Source organism: Arachis stenosperma, chromosome 6, assembly GCF_014773155.1.
Source record: "Arachis stenosperma cultivar V10309 chromosome 6, arast.V10309.gnm1.PFL2, whole genome shotgun sequence".
Lineage (NCBI taxonomy): Eukaryota > Viridiplantae > Streptophyta > Magnoliopsida > Fabales > Fabaceae > Arachis > Arachis stenosperma.
In genome coordinates this window covers 17,218,899-17,237,529 of record NC_080382.1, presented here as the reverse complement: position 1 = coordinate 17,237,529, position 18,631 = coordinate 17,218,899, and the positions used below count along the sequence as shown (strand labels likewise).

Below are 18,631 nucleotides of genomic sequence, written 5' to 3'. Positions count from 1 at the left end.
AGTTTTCGGTTATTTCGGTTTTCGGTTTTTTCGGTTCGGTTCTTCGGTTTAGTTCGGTCCGGATCGGTTTTGAACACCCCTAAGTGCACATGCAATTTACCATGTGCATATACCTCGTTATTCATTCACATATATATAAACCTTATTTCTAACAATTTTTGTTTATTTTAAATTTTTATCATTAATCATGGATTGTAAATTATTTTGTAACAAGTTCAATAAAATTTACTAGCTGATCAAAATAATTATTAAAAAAATAATAATGTCACTATTATTTTTTATAACACTCCATACATGATCATTTTCTAATCATTATTAAAAGATAATTTAGTCAAATAAAATAAACAATAATTTTACCGAATAAAAAACTATATATTTGTAATAAAAAGAAAGAAAATGAAATTAGTGTAAGAAGTTAAGCAGAGATATGAACTGCGTATTCTTGTGCAATTAACAGGTTAAGCAGATATGATACAGTAGAACAAGCCAAGATTTAATGGTTCTGTTGAAAAAACAAAGTTATAATACACACAGAAAGTAGTGTATTTTTGTAAATTGACCTCAATCTTTTGTTTCAGAACATATTTTTGATACTGCAGCATAATAGCAATTAGGATCATAACCACCAAACTTTATAAAAGTTATATGCAACAAGATGTAAGAGGGAGTTATCTCTAAATCGTTTATTATCCTCATTTTTTTAATAAAACGAAACCTTATTATAAACCTTGGTCAAGTCATCAATAAGAAAAATTTTCTTCTCCAAGTCGAATATACGTTCATAGGATCCAATTCATAATTATATGACCCAGACTAAGAAAGGTTAAGTCACCAGGTCACTATTTAACAATTAAATTAGATAGGGATAAGTGATCCATATTAATTACAAAGAACCTATTTGGTTATGCCTAGTAGGTCTACCATGGAAGTGATTACTTGCTAAGAAGACTAATAGAGAGATATTGGTGAAAGTGAAACCAAAGAGATTTACATATAGTTCTTCACCCTCTGCTCATTTGGCAAAGAATATAATTAAACATGTCAAATTTTCAATGTATTGAATGTAATAACTCTTTGATATATTATTTTTTAAAATTTGGCAGCATTTTTATTCTTTTTCTGATACATTTGTTAGTAGCACTTAGCACGTCAGCACGTGACATAGGAAATTAGGAACAATATACTTTGGTGATATAAATGCTTGAAACATGGTTTCTGGTTTAATACAGCAAATTGGTATTAAAAGGTTAGGTGTTATTATGTTTATCTAATCTCATGTGTAAAATGCTATTTCTTTTATACAAATATATGTTATTTAATTTGGAAGAAAAATGTTCCACAAAGGGGGATAATATACACATAACTTTGCATAGCCTTGAACAAAAATAGAGCATTTATGTTGATGTGGCGTGAATAATGCAACTCTGATTTTTCAAATGAATCTATGAATGGTCTATTACACTACTAAGAACAAGCAGCAGGTAATCCCTGCCAATACGCAACTACCTATTTCTTGCAAGTGACACACACAGCCAATACAGCAACTACCTATTTCATCTTTCATGCTCTTTAATAAATGCTAATATTTCTTCTTCTTCTACAATATCAGCCTAAAAATTTTTGATATGAAAGCAAAATGAATGATATACTTTAACATGGTAATTTTTGTTGTTTTTTAAAATTGTAAGAGTACACAAATCGGACTCTCCGATTTGTGTTTAAAAAATTGAAAAAAATTCATAGTACACAAATCGGAGAGTCCGATTTGTGTTAAAAAATTGAAAAAACTCAGAATACCATGCGAGTTGTTTGATTTTAAAATTTTGTTTAAGAAATCGCATGGTCCGAAGTTAGGCAAATATGAATTTCGGAAGTTAGAAAATGGACCCTCCAAGTTATCTGTTGTTGTCAATTTTTTTATGAAATGGAATATCAAACACAATTCGGACCATCCGTTTTATGATGGAGAACTCGCATGGTCCGAGTTCTGTTCTACTGACACCACATAGCTGTGAAGCACCTGTATCCGAATCCAACACCACTTTTGCTTCCCTATTTAAATTAAAAAGTGACAATATTACCGCCAATTTAAAAAAGAGAGTTATAGAATTCTAAGGAAAGAATCAAAAGTATGTTTTGCCAGTATGGAAATATCAAGCAAATAAGTTTCTTCTCTTCAAAACACTAGTTATTACATCAAACAATCTTTTGTTGTTGTGTAAACATCATTTAAAAAATTCTTTGATAAATAGATTTATGGTTGGGAGGGACATTATTTGAAAGCACATTTCTGCTGCATACACATGGCTACTGAAGTTTGCCTTAAACTCGTATAAACTTGCATGTTCAATTCAGGGTGGGATTTGTTTTTTTTTTTTTAATTCTTGTAAAAATAATTTAATATAATATTTTGTTCAAATATTTTTCCTTCTGATTTGATGATATCCTTCTTATGTATGTATATGTATTGCTTGTCATGTAAAATATTATGAAATTTAGACATATCTTCTTGAATCCCTGAAATGCTCTTTAGGATGTTCGGGAACTTTACTTGAGGGTTGCTATGTCCGGTGATAGCAGTGGAAGATTCTGGGGTGTTCTCAAAAATCATTGTCTAAGGATCCTTAGCTGACAAGACGCAAATGCTTAGGAAGGATTGTCTTAACAAGCAATAAGATTCTGGGGTGTTCTCAAAAATCATTGTCTATCAAGACAATCCTTTCTAAGCATTTGCGTCTTGTTGCTGATAGCTTGTCAGTTAGTGGAGAGTTTGCAGGATTAAATGGAAAGGGCATGGTAAGACAAAGACAACATGCACCTGTTTCATCTCCCTTTTGTACAAGCATGCTTTTCTGTCAGTTTTCACATTTGTGATTCCAGTCACATACTTTAGTTTTAGCAAAGATCAGGTTATGGTGGCCTTTAGAAACCTTATTTACCTGCATTGCTCTTATTTGGGTTAGGTGGAAGCTGAACGTTGGTGATGTCGGAGAAAGGAGGGAAGGGTTCATCGCTGTTAAGCAAGGGTAAGTGTTGATTCATTTTCCCTCTTTCTTTCTGCAAATTAAAGTTAGGTTCTTTTTTTATTGGGTCTCTCTATTTTTATTTATTTACTCTTGGAGTTGAATTTTTGGTTGGGAAATTGGAATTGATGCTCCCACTAACTAATGACTATGTTTGAGAGTGTAAATAAACGAGTGAAAGTAAATGGCCTCAAAAGAACATCAACATGTATTCCTGCTGTTTGCATGCTTAATAATTAAGTATGTAAGGTGATAGAATGAAAGAGAAGTTTATGAAAGAAAAATGGAGGATGGAGTTGCTGTTTTGCACCCTCCTTTTAAATTGTTTTCAAATGTAGTTTACTTGAGTTTGACTCCTCCACTGCCTGTAATCAAATCTGCATTACATAAACTCTGCTTTACTTGTGAGGCTGCTGATATCTTGCAAGGCATTCAAAAGCAGATGGTCATGTGAGGACACCGAGAATACATCGGTTATTTATGGTTCATGATCTGAATTTCTTCTTCTTTCTTTGTAGATCATTTGAAAAGGGTCTGCATTATCTCAGACGTGTACTTCAGTATCCTTTATCTTTGAAGATGCTACTTGTTTATACATATCTGTGCATACTTGTTTACATGGATAAGAAGCACTAATGCTTTGCTTTATATGACTGTTCTCTCTCTATCTACATTTTGTTCAACTTTGTTCTTCTCTTGACTCAAACATTAGGCCACGTAAAGGTCATGGCATCTCTGATAATGAGGTATCAATCTCATTCTATTTTCCCTTTGTTATGTATTATTTAACATTTTTTTAAAGTTTTTATTCACCGCAGATATGCATAAAGTAATATCAGGGGCAGGAAATTATGTATGACACAGAAAGGGAATAACTAAAGGGAAAATAAAGTAAATAAACAAATCATTACATAATTTCCTGCCCAAAATAATTCACATTTTCTTACATGTTTACAGAAACAAATAACTAAAGGTAAATTCCATCAATCAACTACTGTTTTTTCTGGTACATTTCTCATCAATCAACTCTTAAAATAACAAACTATACCACAAGGCCTAAAGTTCATTTTTTTTTTTAAATACAACAAACAATATAACACAGAGAAGACCCTAGACATGAAATATGTGATCAATAAACACTAGAAGAAACACCATCTACTAAATATACATTCTTCCTGTTTCACTTATCTTCATCACAATCAATTTTAAAATAACTCCAAAGAGTTTCAAGCCTCCCCCAATGCCTTCTTGATCTCATCCTGCAAAGATGACAAAACAACTTGTAAGTCAGTGATTTTCAGCTACAAAAACAAGCATGTGCAAGAGAGAAAGCACCCTTGCACGCAAGTGCGCGCACACAAGAATAAGGAGAGAATCAGAGAACTAAGAGGGAGAGTACTTCAATTGCCAATGGTTCAGTGGTTGGACCGTATCGCTGGATGACATCCCCTTCCTTATCAATCAAAAACTTAGTGAAATTCCACTTTATCCTAGACCCCAGAAATCCAGATTTACGTGACTTAAGAAATTTGAAGACAGGTGCTGCACTTGATCCATTCACGCGGACCTGCAAATAGAAAAAAGAAAAATCTGTGCATCTTTATTAAATCACTACATGGTAGATTGGAGATTATAGCACATACATCTTGTAATTTAACATTGAGATCCACTTCTTTATAACAAAGGCACTGTATTATTTTAGTAAGACTAACACAAAGATATGTCATCTGGGCAAGTTATAATTCAAATTTATTCAATAAGCACACTTGCAGTTGCAGACAAACAAAGAATACCAAGGGTCTAGCTTAGAGAGACAAACTCATATCAGAACACATGTGCATGTAAGAAGTTAAGCAGATATGAACTGTGTGTTCATCTTTGAAATATTTGTGCAATTAACAGGTTAAGCAGATGTGATCAGTGTAACAATCTTTCCACTAGTCGTCTAGAAGGTTCAAGATAAATGGGAATAGATAAAAATTAAAAAGAGAAAGGAGAGGGTTTAAACTATGATGCAGTAGAACAAGCCAAGATTTAATGGTTCTGTTGAAAAAAAAAAGTTTATAATACACACAGAAAGTAGTGTATCTTTTCAAAATTGACTTGAATCTTTTGTTTCAGAACATATTTTTGATACTGCAGCATAATAGCAATTAGGATCATAACTACAAAACTTATGCAACAAGATGTAAGAGGGAGCTCTGCTTTAGAGGCCACTATATATATGGTTTGACATTCGATGCAGTTATCTCTAAATAGTTTATTTTCTTCACTTTCTTTTTTAATAAAACAAAACCTTACTATAAGCCTTGTTCAAGTCATCAAAGAGAAAAGTTTTCTTCTCCAAGTTGAATATACGTTCATAGGATCCTATTTACCAAAAATGCGGATATACAAAATTGTGCAAATTACATAGGGATTAAGCTTGTGAATCACACTGTGAAGCTACAAGATAGGGCAACAGAGATGAGATAGGGATAAGTGACCCATATTACAAAGAACCCATTTGGTTATGCCTAGTAGGTCTATCATAAAAGTGATTACTTGCTAAGAAGACTAATAGATATTGGTGAAACCAAAGAGATTTACATATAGTCTTTGACCCTTTGCTGATTTAGCAAAGAAGTATAATAGGTTACCACGGGAGCTTTTATGGAAGGCCATGGAGAAGAAAGGAGTTTGAATAGCCTATATTTGTACAACAAAGACATGCAGCCTATAGGTTATGACCACAACTAGCATTAGACCATAGATAGGATAACCAAAGGTTTTCCTTTTCGTATAGGACTACACCAAGGGTCAACTCTAAGACCTTATCTTCTCAGCCAAATCTTGTGTTTAATCAAGCGCTTACCACTAAGCCAAAAGCTATAGCTATTAGCAAGGGCCCAACTTTAATCCCAGAAACACATCTAGCATAAGGACTTGCACCCATAACATGAGCCATTAAGCCCATTGAATCCTTAAGGGTGATGTTAGGTGGTTTGAATAATGAATGTATTTTAAGAAGGTCAATAGATGAATGTATTTTAAGAAGGTCAAAAGGACCCTATAAAGGAGAATGAATCATATAGACCGTAGTCCTATAGCTAGATATAGAGGAAAACCTAAGGAAAACAAAAGAGAAATGATAAAAATCAATTTAGATATTATGCTTAAACATGGTTATGTAGAGTACTATAACATCCTTTGATCCAACGTAGCCAACTCCATCTAATGGGACAAAACTTAGTTGTCATTATTGTATATTTCTCTTCCCCTACAACTATTCTATATTCAATTGTTTTTATCTATCTTTCCCTTACAAGTGACCAACTTTTATCACTCACCTCTATTAAATAATGGCACTGGGTCCATTGCATTCAATGAAAAATAATATTTTAAACAATCAGCCAATAGATCAATTTACCATTGTCTTTTCATTAGTTTTGTAAGATTCCTACAATCCAATACATTCACTTATAAGCTAAAAATTATCCAAGTATGAAGACTTCAAAAGCCCTAGAAAGAAACCGACACCATACCTTTCCGAAAATGGGATATTCAGCCTTGTATCTTGTACAGGCAAATTGCTCTGCATCTTCACTAGACCCAGGCTCTTGCTTCAAAAATTGGTTGCATGGAAATGCCAGTATCTCTAGACCTGAGATCAAACCAACAAAGTATATACTCAACTTAGGCCAATTATTCAGGTACAACACTAGCATAAACTTAACTGAAAATGAGTTTAGTCACCGCAAAGCCACAAAATCAAACCCTTGAAAAAAAACAAAAACACACCTTTATCCTTGTATTTGCTGTAAAGCTCAGTTAACTGGGTGTAATTGGTGTCCGTGAATCCACTATATTTTGAAACACCCCATGAACTCAATTAGCTAAACTATGAACAATTACAGAAGGATAACAAGGAAAGATTGAATTTTTATGGTAAAAAATACCATTTTGAAGCGACGTTGACTACAAGAAGAACTTTGCCCTTGTAATTGCTCAGGCTCACATCTCTTCCCTTGGCATCCTGTGGAAGAACCATGTAAGAGATTTCACAGTGATATAGAAAACCCAGAATTATCAGAGGGAAAAAAAAAAGATCTTTCTTTGTTTGTCGTGCTTACGATTCAGAAGAGAATGAAGTAACTGTGTTTGTATGGGTACCTTAACAGTGAATTCAAAGATGGATTTTTCCGAAACCGAATTTGAAGCTCCCATTTATTCTTCGTTCCCTTTGTTAGAGGATGCAAGGGAAGGTAGTCTTAGTTGAGTGGTGACTATTTTCTCTCTCCCCTTTCTTAATTTAGATTTTAGTGTGTACACTCTTCTAAACTGTTACACTACCTTTATAGTTGTTCTGCTTAATTCTAAATTTTGGTTTAATAATGTTTGTGGTCCAGCAATAGCTAAGAGACGTGTAACAAATTTGATATTTCATATGTTGAATTATGACTTAAGTCTTCTTAATTCTTATTCAACTTTTGTATAATGATTCTTAGAATAACTTAGTAAACTCCACCTATTTGGCTTTTTTTTTTCTCTTGGTTATTATTTTACTAATATGATTATGATTACAACCGATGAAAATGTGTAGAGCTCCTCCCACTAATTTAACTGAAATGGCTGCATGATGAATTAACTTTGCATTCTAACAATAGTTTGTGTTAACTATAGATTATTGATTTATGCGCCTTTTATTATGTCACTGTTAAAATGGATTATTATTTATTAGTACACATCATACTAATAATAATAGGCAGTAATTATTCTCTAACATTGCGTTTCCTAAGCTGATAAATTGCATCATTTAATTTCATTTGATAAATTGCATCTTTTAAGTACTCATTAAAATAACTGGTTCAATAAATAACTATTATTAAGGGATTATATAATCCTTATCTTTATTAAATAAGATTATAATCTTATTAAACAAAATTATTCGTATTCGCAGTTTGAATAAGCCAAACTTTTGTCTCGTAATCTCAACTGAAAGATATTATGTTTCTCTTTTTTCTTTATATAAAACAAGGATGCTAAGAATTGTCTTTAAACCAATCGATTGAGGATTCAAATGTGAATTTTATCTATAGTTTTTAATACATCAAATTTCTTTTTACTTTTAATTTAAACGTTTTTTGTTTGATAACTCCTTTATGCAAGAAAGATAAATATGTAATCAAGTATCATGTACCTGTCTTTGCCCAAAGAAAGGAAATATATAAAATCAATTAGGTAGTTTGGAGGTTCCTCATTAAGTTTTATGAATAAAAATTATAGAAAATTATTACTAATATATATTATGTTGTATATGAGATATATACAACACCCTAACACATTTATAGCTCCAGCTAATAGAACAGTTGGAATGCTTGGTAGGCAATCATCTCTGTCATGTGTTCTTACTTCTTAGAGGCCACCCCAAAAGAGAAAAAGGAGGCGCACTCAAGTGAAACAAGAGTAACAAGATGAGAACAAAAAACAGAAAGTAATGCCCTCCATGATTTTGCAGGCTTGCATTAGGTGAACATGTCAACTACCCTCATAAATTCCAAGTGGCCACCAATGCCCCACACACGTTTTTATGATTCATTGTCAGCCATCAAATCATGGGTTGCAATGCATTCACAACGTGTATTAAAGCAACGCATTTCACAGAATAAAAATAAATTATAAAGCAAACCATTTATAATAAGCAGCAGACAAATTAGATCTCACTGCACATAAGTTGGCCAAGGAAAGCTTTTCCATAAATTAGAGAACGTCTTCAAGAAACAGCTCCCCAAAAAAAATTGTATGTTGTTCTAACATATATATATAAGGGCCTCTATGAAATAAATTATATGCAAATTTGGAACAAAAAATTTGATACATGATGCCTAGATAAGATACAGCTCTCCAAAAAATCTACAATGAGACTTCCTGCTCTGCTGCATTCTGCAGAAGAGGAGACACATATATATACAATCTAATAGAATATGATTTAGTCCTGTGCAGAGATTCATCATAACTCAGATTATCCTTGCCTTGCATGTACAGAGTAATGAATTTAGATTCACCTCCTATATATAGCCAGATCCCATGCCAAAAGTGGGTCATATCTAAGCATTCAACAGGCAAGAATATAAGTAAGGGTATTAATATTGATTGAAGGACAATCCAAGAGGCCTTTCAAAGGATAGAAAGTATACCAGTCATCATTTCTTGAAATATATGTTCATCTCGGTCGCCAATAGCTTGGGCCTGAAACATGATTATCTTGAAACCTTACTATTGGCAAGCAACATCCATAATTCAAAGGGGGGAAAAAACCAAATTAACCAATAAAAAATTTAACATGGGAATGAAATTTCATTCGTGAATGGCGCATGTCCATACCTCGGTTAGCTACTGGAACTGCATCTTCATAGGGTGGTCTGTAAGGCATGGAATCCCAGTGATTCATTGACTGGGAAGGAAACCTCCATCCCTGACCTGGTAAACTAGTAGATTCACACGGGTGGCAACCATAAGGTACATGCATACCATTGTCATGATACTGAGGACCTAGAGGCAAAAAACACAAGATAACTATTAAAACATCAAGCATACCCAAACTAAGGCTTGCATGGTTAACCACCAAGCCTCCTCACTTCCAGGTGCCCAATTTATATATTTGTATATATTGTATATGCATGATCAGTCATCCAATCTTACCAGAATAAGGCATGGGAGGATTCCATCTCTCTTGATAGTCATATGGAGGTGGTTTTGATCTATCGTGATTGCTGGAGAAGTTCTCTCTTTGCATGTTCTGCACAAAGTGATGCCTATGGGAGTGGAAAGGTGGTGGTGGTGGTGGTGGACCATCCCGAGGAGGTTTCAATTGTTCCCCGTGAACGAAAGAAAACTGATCAGATGGCACAGGTTGAGGTGGTCGTAATGGATAGCCATTGTGTTGCAGGGTAGCACCATCAGAATACCGGAAACTGTGTTGTGGCTGTGCCATGGATGTCTTGAAAGAACATGAAGGCTCCGGTACCGTCATATGCATGCCTCTTTGTTCTGGGTCTTGATAGCACACTGCATCATTGATAGGTTGGCTACTTCTGGGTGCAGTCATGGGTTCAGCCATAGAGTGGTGCATGTTGTCTCTCACAATCTGCATGCAAATATGAGCCCAATCAGATGGGAAAAGCGTTTAACATGAGTTCTCACTTTTTGAAGCCACTAACTACATCTAGCGTAAAATTCCAGACGATGTAAAGCATACCTGTGAATCTACAAAATTTTTTGCATCAACTGCAGCATGATACGGACCAGTGGTACTAGCTGACATCAAGTGTAATGTAGGAGTAAGAGGTGGAGGTGGAGGTGGAGGTGGAGGCGGAGGAGGTGGGGGAGGAAGCAGAGAAGGTGGTGGTGGTGGTGGTGGTGGAGGAGGAGGAGGAGGTAGCAGAGAAGGTGGCGGTGGTGGTGGTGGAGGAGGTAGCATAGAAGGTGGTGGTGGTGGAGGTGAAGAGGATGGTGGTAGAGGTGGCGAAGAAAGAGGAACCTCCTGTGGAAGAGGAGGAACAAAGGATGGTTGGACATTCTTTTCCAACTGTGAGGCATCCCCATCTCCTCCCTCCACATTGCAATTTGAATTTGATTCAACATCAAAAGAGGGAGCCACATCTTCCATTTCAAGCTCACCATCAACGTCTTCCAACACACGTCTGTGTTTTTCAATTGCATAAGCAATTTCTGGCACTTCATGTACTTCAGAATCATGCTCGGGAGTGACAGCCTCAAAGTTCCCTCCATCAGAATCGCTCCCTTCTTCATCTTCATCTTTAAGCATTTGAGGCATGCAAAATCCAGGAAGCTGAAAACTTGAGTTGCTGCACAATCAAATGCAACTTTTAAGTAAAAATTTCCTAGAAGTACGAGAAAGAATATCAGGACGAACTTTTTATCACAACAAATTCAAACCTTCCATATTCGTCAACAAGCATACCCTCCATTTCTCTAACAGGGTCATCTAAAGGCCTCTCTGTCCGTAACGTACGTCGTGAATAAACACCTGCTGAACTATGATAGGTGTCCAGTTCCCGGATATGACGACGAATAATGGATTCTGGAAGGATTCTTCTCTCCAACCACAGCCTTAAAACCTAAGCAATTGCACGGAAAGGTTATCGAGAATAATGATCCAAAAGAAAGATATATGAAAAAGCTACAAAGCATAAATATTTTAAGTAAACTGGAATATCAACTTGCCTTAAGACACTGCCTGCGATTCTCTTGCGAAGTATGTCCAGGAGGAGCAGCAGCAGACAATAGGCGTGAGAGGACAGCTTGCATAGCAGATGGATATGCTCCACCATCACCTGAGAAACCAGATTTATTTTTCAAGATCAATGTATAAACAAGCACATATTTACATCTTCCTTTCTGTAAGCAAGATTCAAGACTCACAAGTCATAAAAAATCACCTTTCAAACCACGAGAACTTTGAGCAATGGAATCAACAAGGAAAAATAGGTCCACCTTCCGATGCAGGCTTGACTCAGTTTCCAGACTTCGGACAAGAATTTCCATCACCTAGAATACAACCCCACCAGACCCAACCCCATAAAAGTACAGATATATCAAGAAACTAACTGAGAAGCATTAAGTGCAAAAATTTTGTTTAGGAAATAACATCGATGTAATTAAATTATGTTAATTCCCATTCAAAGTCCAGAAGGTTTACATGAATAAATAATTGTGCAGTTCTACACTATATTAAAAAAATCCAAATTAAATCAATAAGCTTTCTGAAGTTGCAATTGCAAAACCATTTGACCAAATCTATACATTATACATATTATATGATGCACCCATTTATTCCTACTTCCAACAATACCATCGAAAGCAATGTGGTTAATCTTGGTGCTTTTATTGAATAATGCAAGTATAAAGAGAAAATATGGCATACTTCTCGAACTCATTGTAATTTGTAAAATGAAAGGTAAACTGTTGGAGTGCAGAATATTATAAAAGATTATTTGGAAGCTAAGTTGATTAAGTTGGAAGTTTATATACATGGTGAAATTATTCAGGATTCAATGATTAACCACATACTAATGGTGTTATGGTAGAAGAGGGGAATAACTAAAATTCAGAAGAATACAATTGTATTACCTTAGCAGCAATGCCAAACTTTGCACAGTCCATAGCTATTCGGGTTGCCCGCCCAATACTTTCCTTTGTCCTTGTCAATGTTCCAAGCATTGCTTCAAAGTACAACAAAGCAGCATTCCCTGCATCAGTTGACTTGCCTGTCAATCTTGATTGTTGATTTGCTACAGACCCATCTTTCCATCCATCAATGGGACCAGATGAAGTGTTTTTCTGGTGTACGTCAGGGCTACAACTTCCATTTTGTAGAATATTACTACTGTCCGATGTAGAAACATTGCAAACTGATGTATTTGGAGGTGATCCTTGAGGAACGCAGCCTCCACCACCAGTCAAGGACGGGCTTGACTGAATGCACAAAGTACCATTTTCACCCAAACAACCATTGGATATCGAGGTCAAATTCATATACTCCTCTTGTCCCTTGATTTCTATCCCTCTCACAGCCTCATGCCTTTAAAAAAAGTAATTTAAAAAAGAAAAGCGTTAACTTTCTTTGATTGAAGGAAATGCAGATATTACTGTTGAATAATCGTTTTCCTTTCATATGCACTATACAATTCTGCTAACTGATCACTATTTGACCAGGATCAAATTCTTCAAACGTGAGTAGGTTGGTAAAACGAGAAGGTAAGAGTCTAATCACCCTTGAATCAAGATAGTGGGACTCACACATTATGAAAACTACAACTTCAATGGTGATTAATACCTCACTTTATCACTTTACTAATCTCCTCACTCTAGAGAATCTTTTTCCATTTGACAGAACCTCAATAAACAGAACAAGTGCCAAAAGGCAACAAGGAAATTTACCTTTGGCTGTGCCAAAGTAAGCATGCAGCTAATGGGAGCAGAGATAAGAACAACAAAATGAACAGACAGAAACCAAAAGAAGCAGGCAAAAAATCAGGATTCAGAGTATGTATGGGTAATAATCGACAAAGGGGAGGATAAAGTGGAGTGTAGGGGATTGGGGCAGCAATAACTCAGATTGTGGGATACCTGAGAGCTTAATAGTCTTTTCTCAGCTAATGGAATGGCAACTGGTAACTTTTTTTTTTTTTTCGTTTTTTCAGTTTTCATTTGTAAGGAGGTCTACCTCCATTTCTGATCTTAGTGTTCATTGCTAATGGTGTCTGCCTCCATTTTTGTTTTTCACTTTTCCCTTATTTAAGTGTTAGCTAGGAAACACAAGTAATTGATCTAATATAGAAATTACAAATTCCACGTCAATGCTATTGTGAACAATGGTTCTTAATGGCGAACGGGAAAACAGCAGGGAACTTCAATGGTTTAAAACTACTACAGTGAAAATTTGTATAAGCAATGTAAAACCCAAAAAATCTCAGCATTTAGAATAAACTGGAAAATCTTCTTTAGTCTTAAGCTTTACTAAGGGACTAAAAAATATTTAGATTTTCTAGAAGAGATCCATTTTAAATAATAAAAAATGTGTTTTCAACCCAAAAAAGGCAGTAAAAATGGTTTCAGATGGTCAAAAACTAGTAAATAGTTTAAGCAGATGCCAAAAGCTAAACTCACATGTTTTTAATTCTGCTGCCTTCATCAACGGCTTGCTTTGAGCACTGTGTATCCTCACAAACAACCTTGTTCTCACCCACATTAATGCTACTTTGAGGTATCACTTTACCACTTTCATCGGGACCTGCCACAGGATCAACACTTATTCCATTAAGTTCTAATGTATCAGATGGATTTGAATGATTCACAGTTTTCATATTGTCTTCATCTTTTGGTGGCAATGATGGACCTGGAGAATCTTGATTGCTTCTAACTTCACAACACTTCACATCAAGATTGGGAGACATGTTTCCATGTAACTGAATTTGTGAATCTGTTTTAGCACCCTGATCGACCACAGAATCACCAAGATTTTCACCAACTTGATCCACACCATCTAGGACAACATCTTTGCAAGCTTCATGGCATTGATACTTGCTCAACTGCTTATCCACTTCAGAAGATGACTTATTCTCTGTTGAAATCATTGCATTTGAACAGGTGGTGATACTAGATACACTGATGTGAGAACAACCAATGGCACACGATTCCAAGCCTTGCGTTTCTAAATCAGTACCTCCTTTACTGCAATTTGTGGTCATGCAAGGGCATCTCTTTGTGGAAGTTCCACTCGATGTCAATAAGGATGACAATGGCTCGTTGCAAGCTTGATCTTCTACAGCAGCATTAGCAGACATAGCTTCTAAAGCACGATGGAGGCGCTTAGATGGAGGTAAAGCAGCTTCAACATCCATTTTGCAGCCAAACATTTTCTCTTTTTTTGTTTTACAAATCTGAGATCCACTTTCAAAATGTGGCTCTAACAAATTTGAAGAAGAAACGAGAACCACTGTCCCATTCAATGCTACCGGATCCTCACCAGCCAGGCTACCATTTTCACAATTTGAGGATGTGATTATCTGCTTTGGTGAGTTAACAATGTCTTCCTTATAGCTTTTCTCTTGAGCTTGCATAGTGCTATTGAGTTCTGCCTCACTGGATGATTTGCCCATTCTAACTCTGGCTCGTTTTGATAGGGGCAAGTGTTCATCTCCGTCTTGATTTAAGCATTTCTCAATTGAATTTCCACACATATTCTGCAAACTGTGATTGGCATTTTGAGATTCAGGCTCCTCTTTCCTGATGGATGGCGTGGCAGAATCATTATTTGCCCTCTTCCTATTTGGTTTTCTTTTCTTCTTATTGAATACAGCCTTAATTTCTAGATCAAGCCCTTTCTTCAACTCAACTTCAAATTCAGGCCACTCACTATTCTCAGACTGTCCAAGTTTAAAATCCGAATCTAGTGTACTTCCCTCATTTGGGCTAAAGGAATCAGAATCAACAGCAATATTTTCAGAACCATTGTCCTCCATGCTGACATCGGAGGCATATGCTGAAGAATCAGCATCATCACACCCAGAGAGATCAGGTGATTTTTTAATCCGTTTGTTCCTGGTTATAGGCACAATATGAGTTACATCACCAGCATTACCTCCAGCATCACAAGGCACAACAATGTTGTGGACTCGTGATGAGCTTCTAGATCTTCGAACAGGCTCATTTCTTTGTAGTACATGGCTTTCCAGATGCAAGTCTTTGCATCTTCCAGGAGATGGGGAAGTTACTGGCAAAGGTGAGTTCCCAGTTGCAGTTGCAACAGCATCATCAGTAGGTTCTTCCAATGATACCTCATTATTACAGGATTCACCCCTAATTGCAACTACTGGACCATTCTCAGCTGCACAAGCTAGCTCTTGTCTGTCAGTCAAATTTGAAGATTTATTTTGTGAATCATGTGTCAAAGGAGCATCTCTTTGAACCTTTACGTTAGCATACGAGTCAGCTGGTTTTGAGACATCTACATTAGTAACTTGATCATTGGAGCAAGTTTTCTGAACTTGGATGTCTCGCTTTAACTTTTCATAACTGGCAATAATCTCCTTTACTGCACGCACAAAATCAGCACCCCTTCCCTGTCGTTTGGCAAGAGACTGTTTCTTCTCTTCAGTAAAGGCTTCAACATCAGCAGGATTGCAGAATGCTCTTCACAACAAAATATCACTCAAAATAAGACAAATTGCAAGCCAAGCAAAATTCAGACTTAGACATAGGAAAACAACTGAAGGCAGCCAGAAGAGTTTGCAGTTCCACATTGCAACACATATAAACAAAGTCTTCTAAAGCCAATACAGTTAGCGGAAAGATTATTGTATCCTGCCCTATCATTCAATTGAATCATCATGAAGAACTAAATCAAAATTTAACTTGTGATATTATCTTTTCATATCCTTCAAGGATGGTGCAAATCATTTCCTCCCCTAATTAAAAATGCAGGTTCCAATCCATGTTCAGTCACATAACCGAGAAAGAGAACATTTCCAACTTACAGAAATCACCCTCAACTTTAAATACAATATAAAAAGCTATGAAGATCAACATAAGCATTATTATAACCAACTGTAACATCAAACCCTCACGTTGAAGAAAATATGCCTAGCAATGGAGATGTATCAATGTTCTCATATAAAAGCTGCACATGCACGAAATTATATATTCTTACTTCAATTTCAACTAATTTCTAACTTCCATGGACATCAAATAAGCAAAGAACAAAAACAAGTTTCTAATTAGTTTTAATAAACATATGCAGAGGAAGGGATGGGACTACAGGAAGGGTGAGAAGTGGTTTTAACTACTAATAGTAATTCAATCAACTGAGAAATGGATTTTATTACATACATTTGTTGGGTTCCAAAGAAGTAAACAAGTACTTTCTTCCCATCAGAGGAATAACCCCACTTCTCCGGCTCACTTACCTGCAACCAGCAAAGAAAATCAAGCAAAGCTTACAGGATAACCAAGAAACAACAATAAGAACAAAGCCCTTTCGACTAAGCACAGGCAGTTACGTGGATCAAATGAATGCTCCTATCATCAGCCATATCTTAAACATCTAAAAGCACATGCAACCAAGCAAGAATAAGAAGAAAGAAAAATTAATAAAATTCATCGTGCCCATTAAAAGAAGCATAATACAAGTCAACTAAAATCTATTGTGGCCATTACAAGAATTAGTCCACGGTCTCTCTCTATTCTCCACCTTATATTCCTCATCAATTTTTCGAATCATCTAACCCCAGCGTGAGTTATACAACAAATATAAATATCTCTATATATCTACAAGATTATCATTTGACTAAGCCTGTAAGTATATAACATCAAGATGATACATAATTCATGAAAACCCAGAAAATAAAGAACGCACCCACAATTCATCTCCCCCCCCCCCCCCCCCAAAAAAAAAAAGAAAAAAACCACAAAAATTAAAAAAATAAATAAAATAAAAGGCCACAACAACACAAGTAAACCGAATGATGACAGGAAAAAGCTTCATACTAATGTAATCCAGCATGCAATTCGATTCAGTAAAGAATACGGCGTTGTAAACAAAATTTTAAGAAAAGCACAACCAACCAAAAATTTACAAACTTTCACTAAAAATTTGGGAAGTGGCACCTACCGTGGCGGGCCAGGCAGGGAAGCCCTTAACCTTAGCAAGCACGAGATCTCCGACCTTCCACTGCCGACGTGCAGCGGCAGCCGCCGCCGCCTTCCTGGCGCCCTTCTTGCGACTGGGCGCCATAAATTACGCAGAGTCAAGAAAAAGGAAGCGATTCGAACTGAATCAAAGAACCAGACTCAAGAAAACACCGAATTCGCCAAGAAATCGAATCAGAAATGGGCTGCACAGTGTGTAATTGGACGGTGATGGAGCTGACAAGCATTGAAACACAGGTGTAATCGAGAAATTGAAGGTGATCGAAGGAAGAAACCCTAACTCATAGAGAGAAGAAGTGGTGTTTTGTTTTGTATTGGTTTGGTTCAGCGAATGAGAGAGAGGGGTTGAAGGAGGTGGCGGTGGTGGCCGCTTTAGGGTGCGCAGGTAAAGAGGGTAGAAGTGTGGCTCTGTGCGTGTGGGTTCATAGTTTCATTGAGTTCATATACTCCGTGAAGTGTGCTAACGTGCGCTGCGTGCTCACTATAAACTATAGGCACGTCACGTGACTGACACTGTCCCGGTCTCCAGCCCCAAATGCCCAAATATTTTCAGTACTTCCAAAGGATCCTTCCTTGGTTTGGGGAGATTAAATTAGCACTATTACTTATTTCTCTCATTTAATTTCACATTTTGCTGAGCACATTGGTTAAGAAACCACAAAATAGTATTATTATTTATTTCTCGCATTTAATTTCACATTTTGCTGAGCATATTGGTTAAAAAATCAACAACTAAAATTTAGAGTAAACTATCAAAATAGTATTCAAAAATTTACATTTATAAAAATATAGACAGAGAAAATTTTGTAATGAATATATTTAGAGTTTGTTACGGGAGTTTGTTAGTGAGTGTGCATGACTCACATGTCTTGTGAAAATATAAAAGGTATATAGTCTCTGCACACATCATGTAATGTACTAATTGTTCTATAATCAATTACTATCACTCTCATGACAGATTCTCTTTGTTCTCATTTGAATCCATTACACCAACATGGTATCATCGAGCTAAGTCACTGATTCAGGAGATCTTTTTTTTTTTCCTTCATTCTTCTTTTTCTCATGACTCTTGTCACATTCTCAATCACAAAAGGTGTTCTTGTACCTTTACAAGATAAACTTGATGAAACAAATTTCATCACATGGCAACAATTGACTTTGTTTATAATTTATGGGCAAAAGCTCCAATATCACCTCTTTACTGAAAAAGTCCCTACACAATTTGATTCTTCTGAGGTACAAGTTGCGGGCACTATCTCCGCTGCATATACCGAATGGCGTACTATTGACTACTCTCTAATTTTTTGTTTCTTTCTTCCATAGACGGGTCCTTCAAAAGTCGCAAGTTGCACTGCCAATTCGCTCATGAAATTTGGAACAAGCTTCAAGAATATTTT

The 18,631-nt window shown here is 36.0% G+C and overlaps 1 protein-coding gene across 1 annotated transcript; it reads right to left on the bottom strand.

Annotated features, from left to right (window-relative positions):
* Positions 1–3,910: 3,910 nt before the first annotated feature.
* On the bottom strand, positions 3,911–17,653 carry LOC130933772 (protein HUA2-LIKE 3-like). The gene is made up of 17 exons (XM_057863386.1): positions 17,197–17,653; positions 16,416–16,492; positions 13,695–15,719; positions 12,156–12,606; positions 11,465–11,573; positions 11,250–11,359; positions 10,962–11,143; positions 10,261–10,870; positions 9,705–10,149; positions 9,387–9,554; positions 9,232–9,251; positions 7,176–7,229; positions 6,962–7,038; positions 6,804–6,865; positions 6,548–6,666; positions 4,423–4,590; positions 3,911–4,282 (listed from the first exon to the last, which is right to left on the bottom strand). The coding sequence occupies exons 1-17, from the start codon at positions 17,317–17,319 to the stop codon at positions 4,250–4,252; spliced, it is 4,833 nt and encodes a 1,610-aa protein (XP_057719369.1). The 5' UTR covers positions 17,320–17,653; the 3' UTR covers positions 3,911–4,249.
* Between the last annotated feature and the right edge of the window lie 978 nt (positions 17,654–18,631).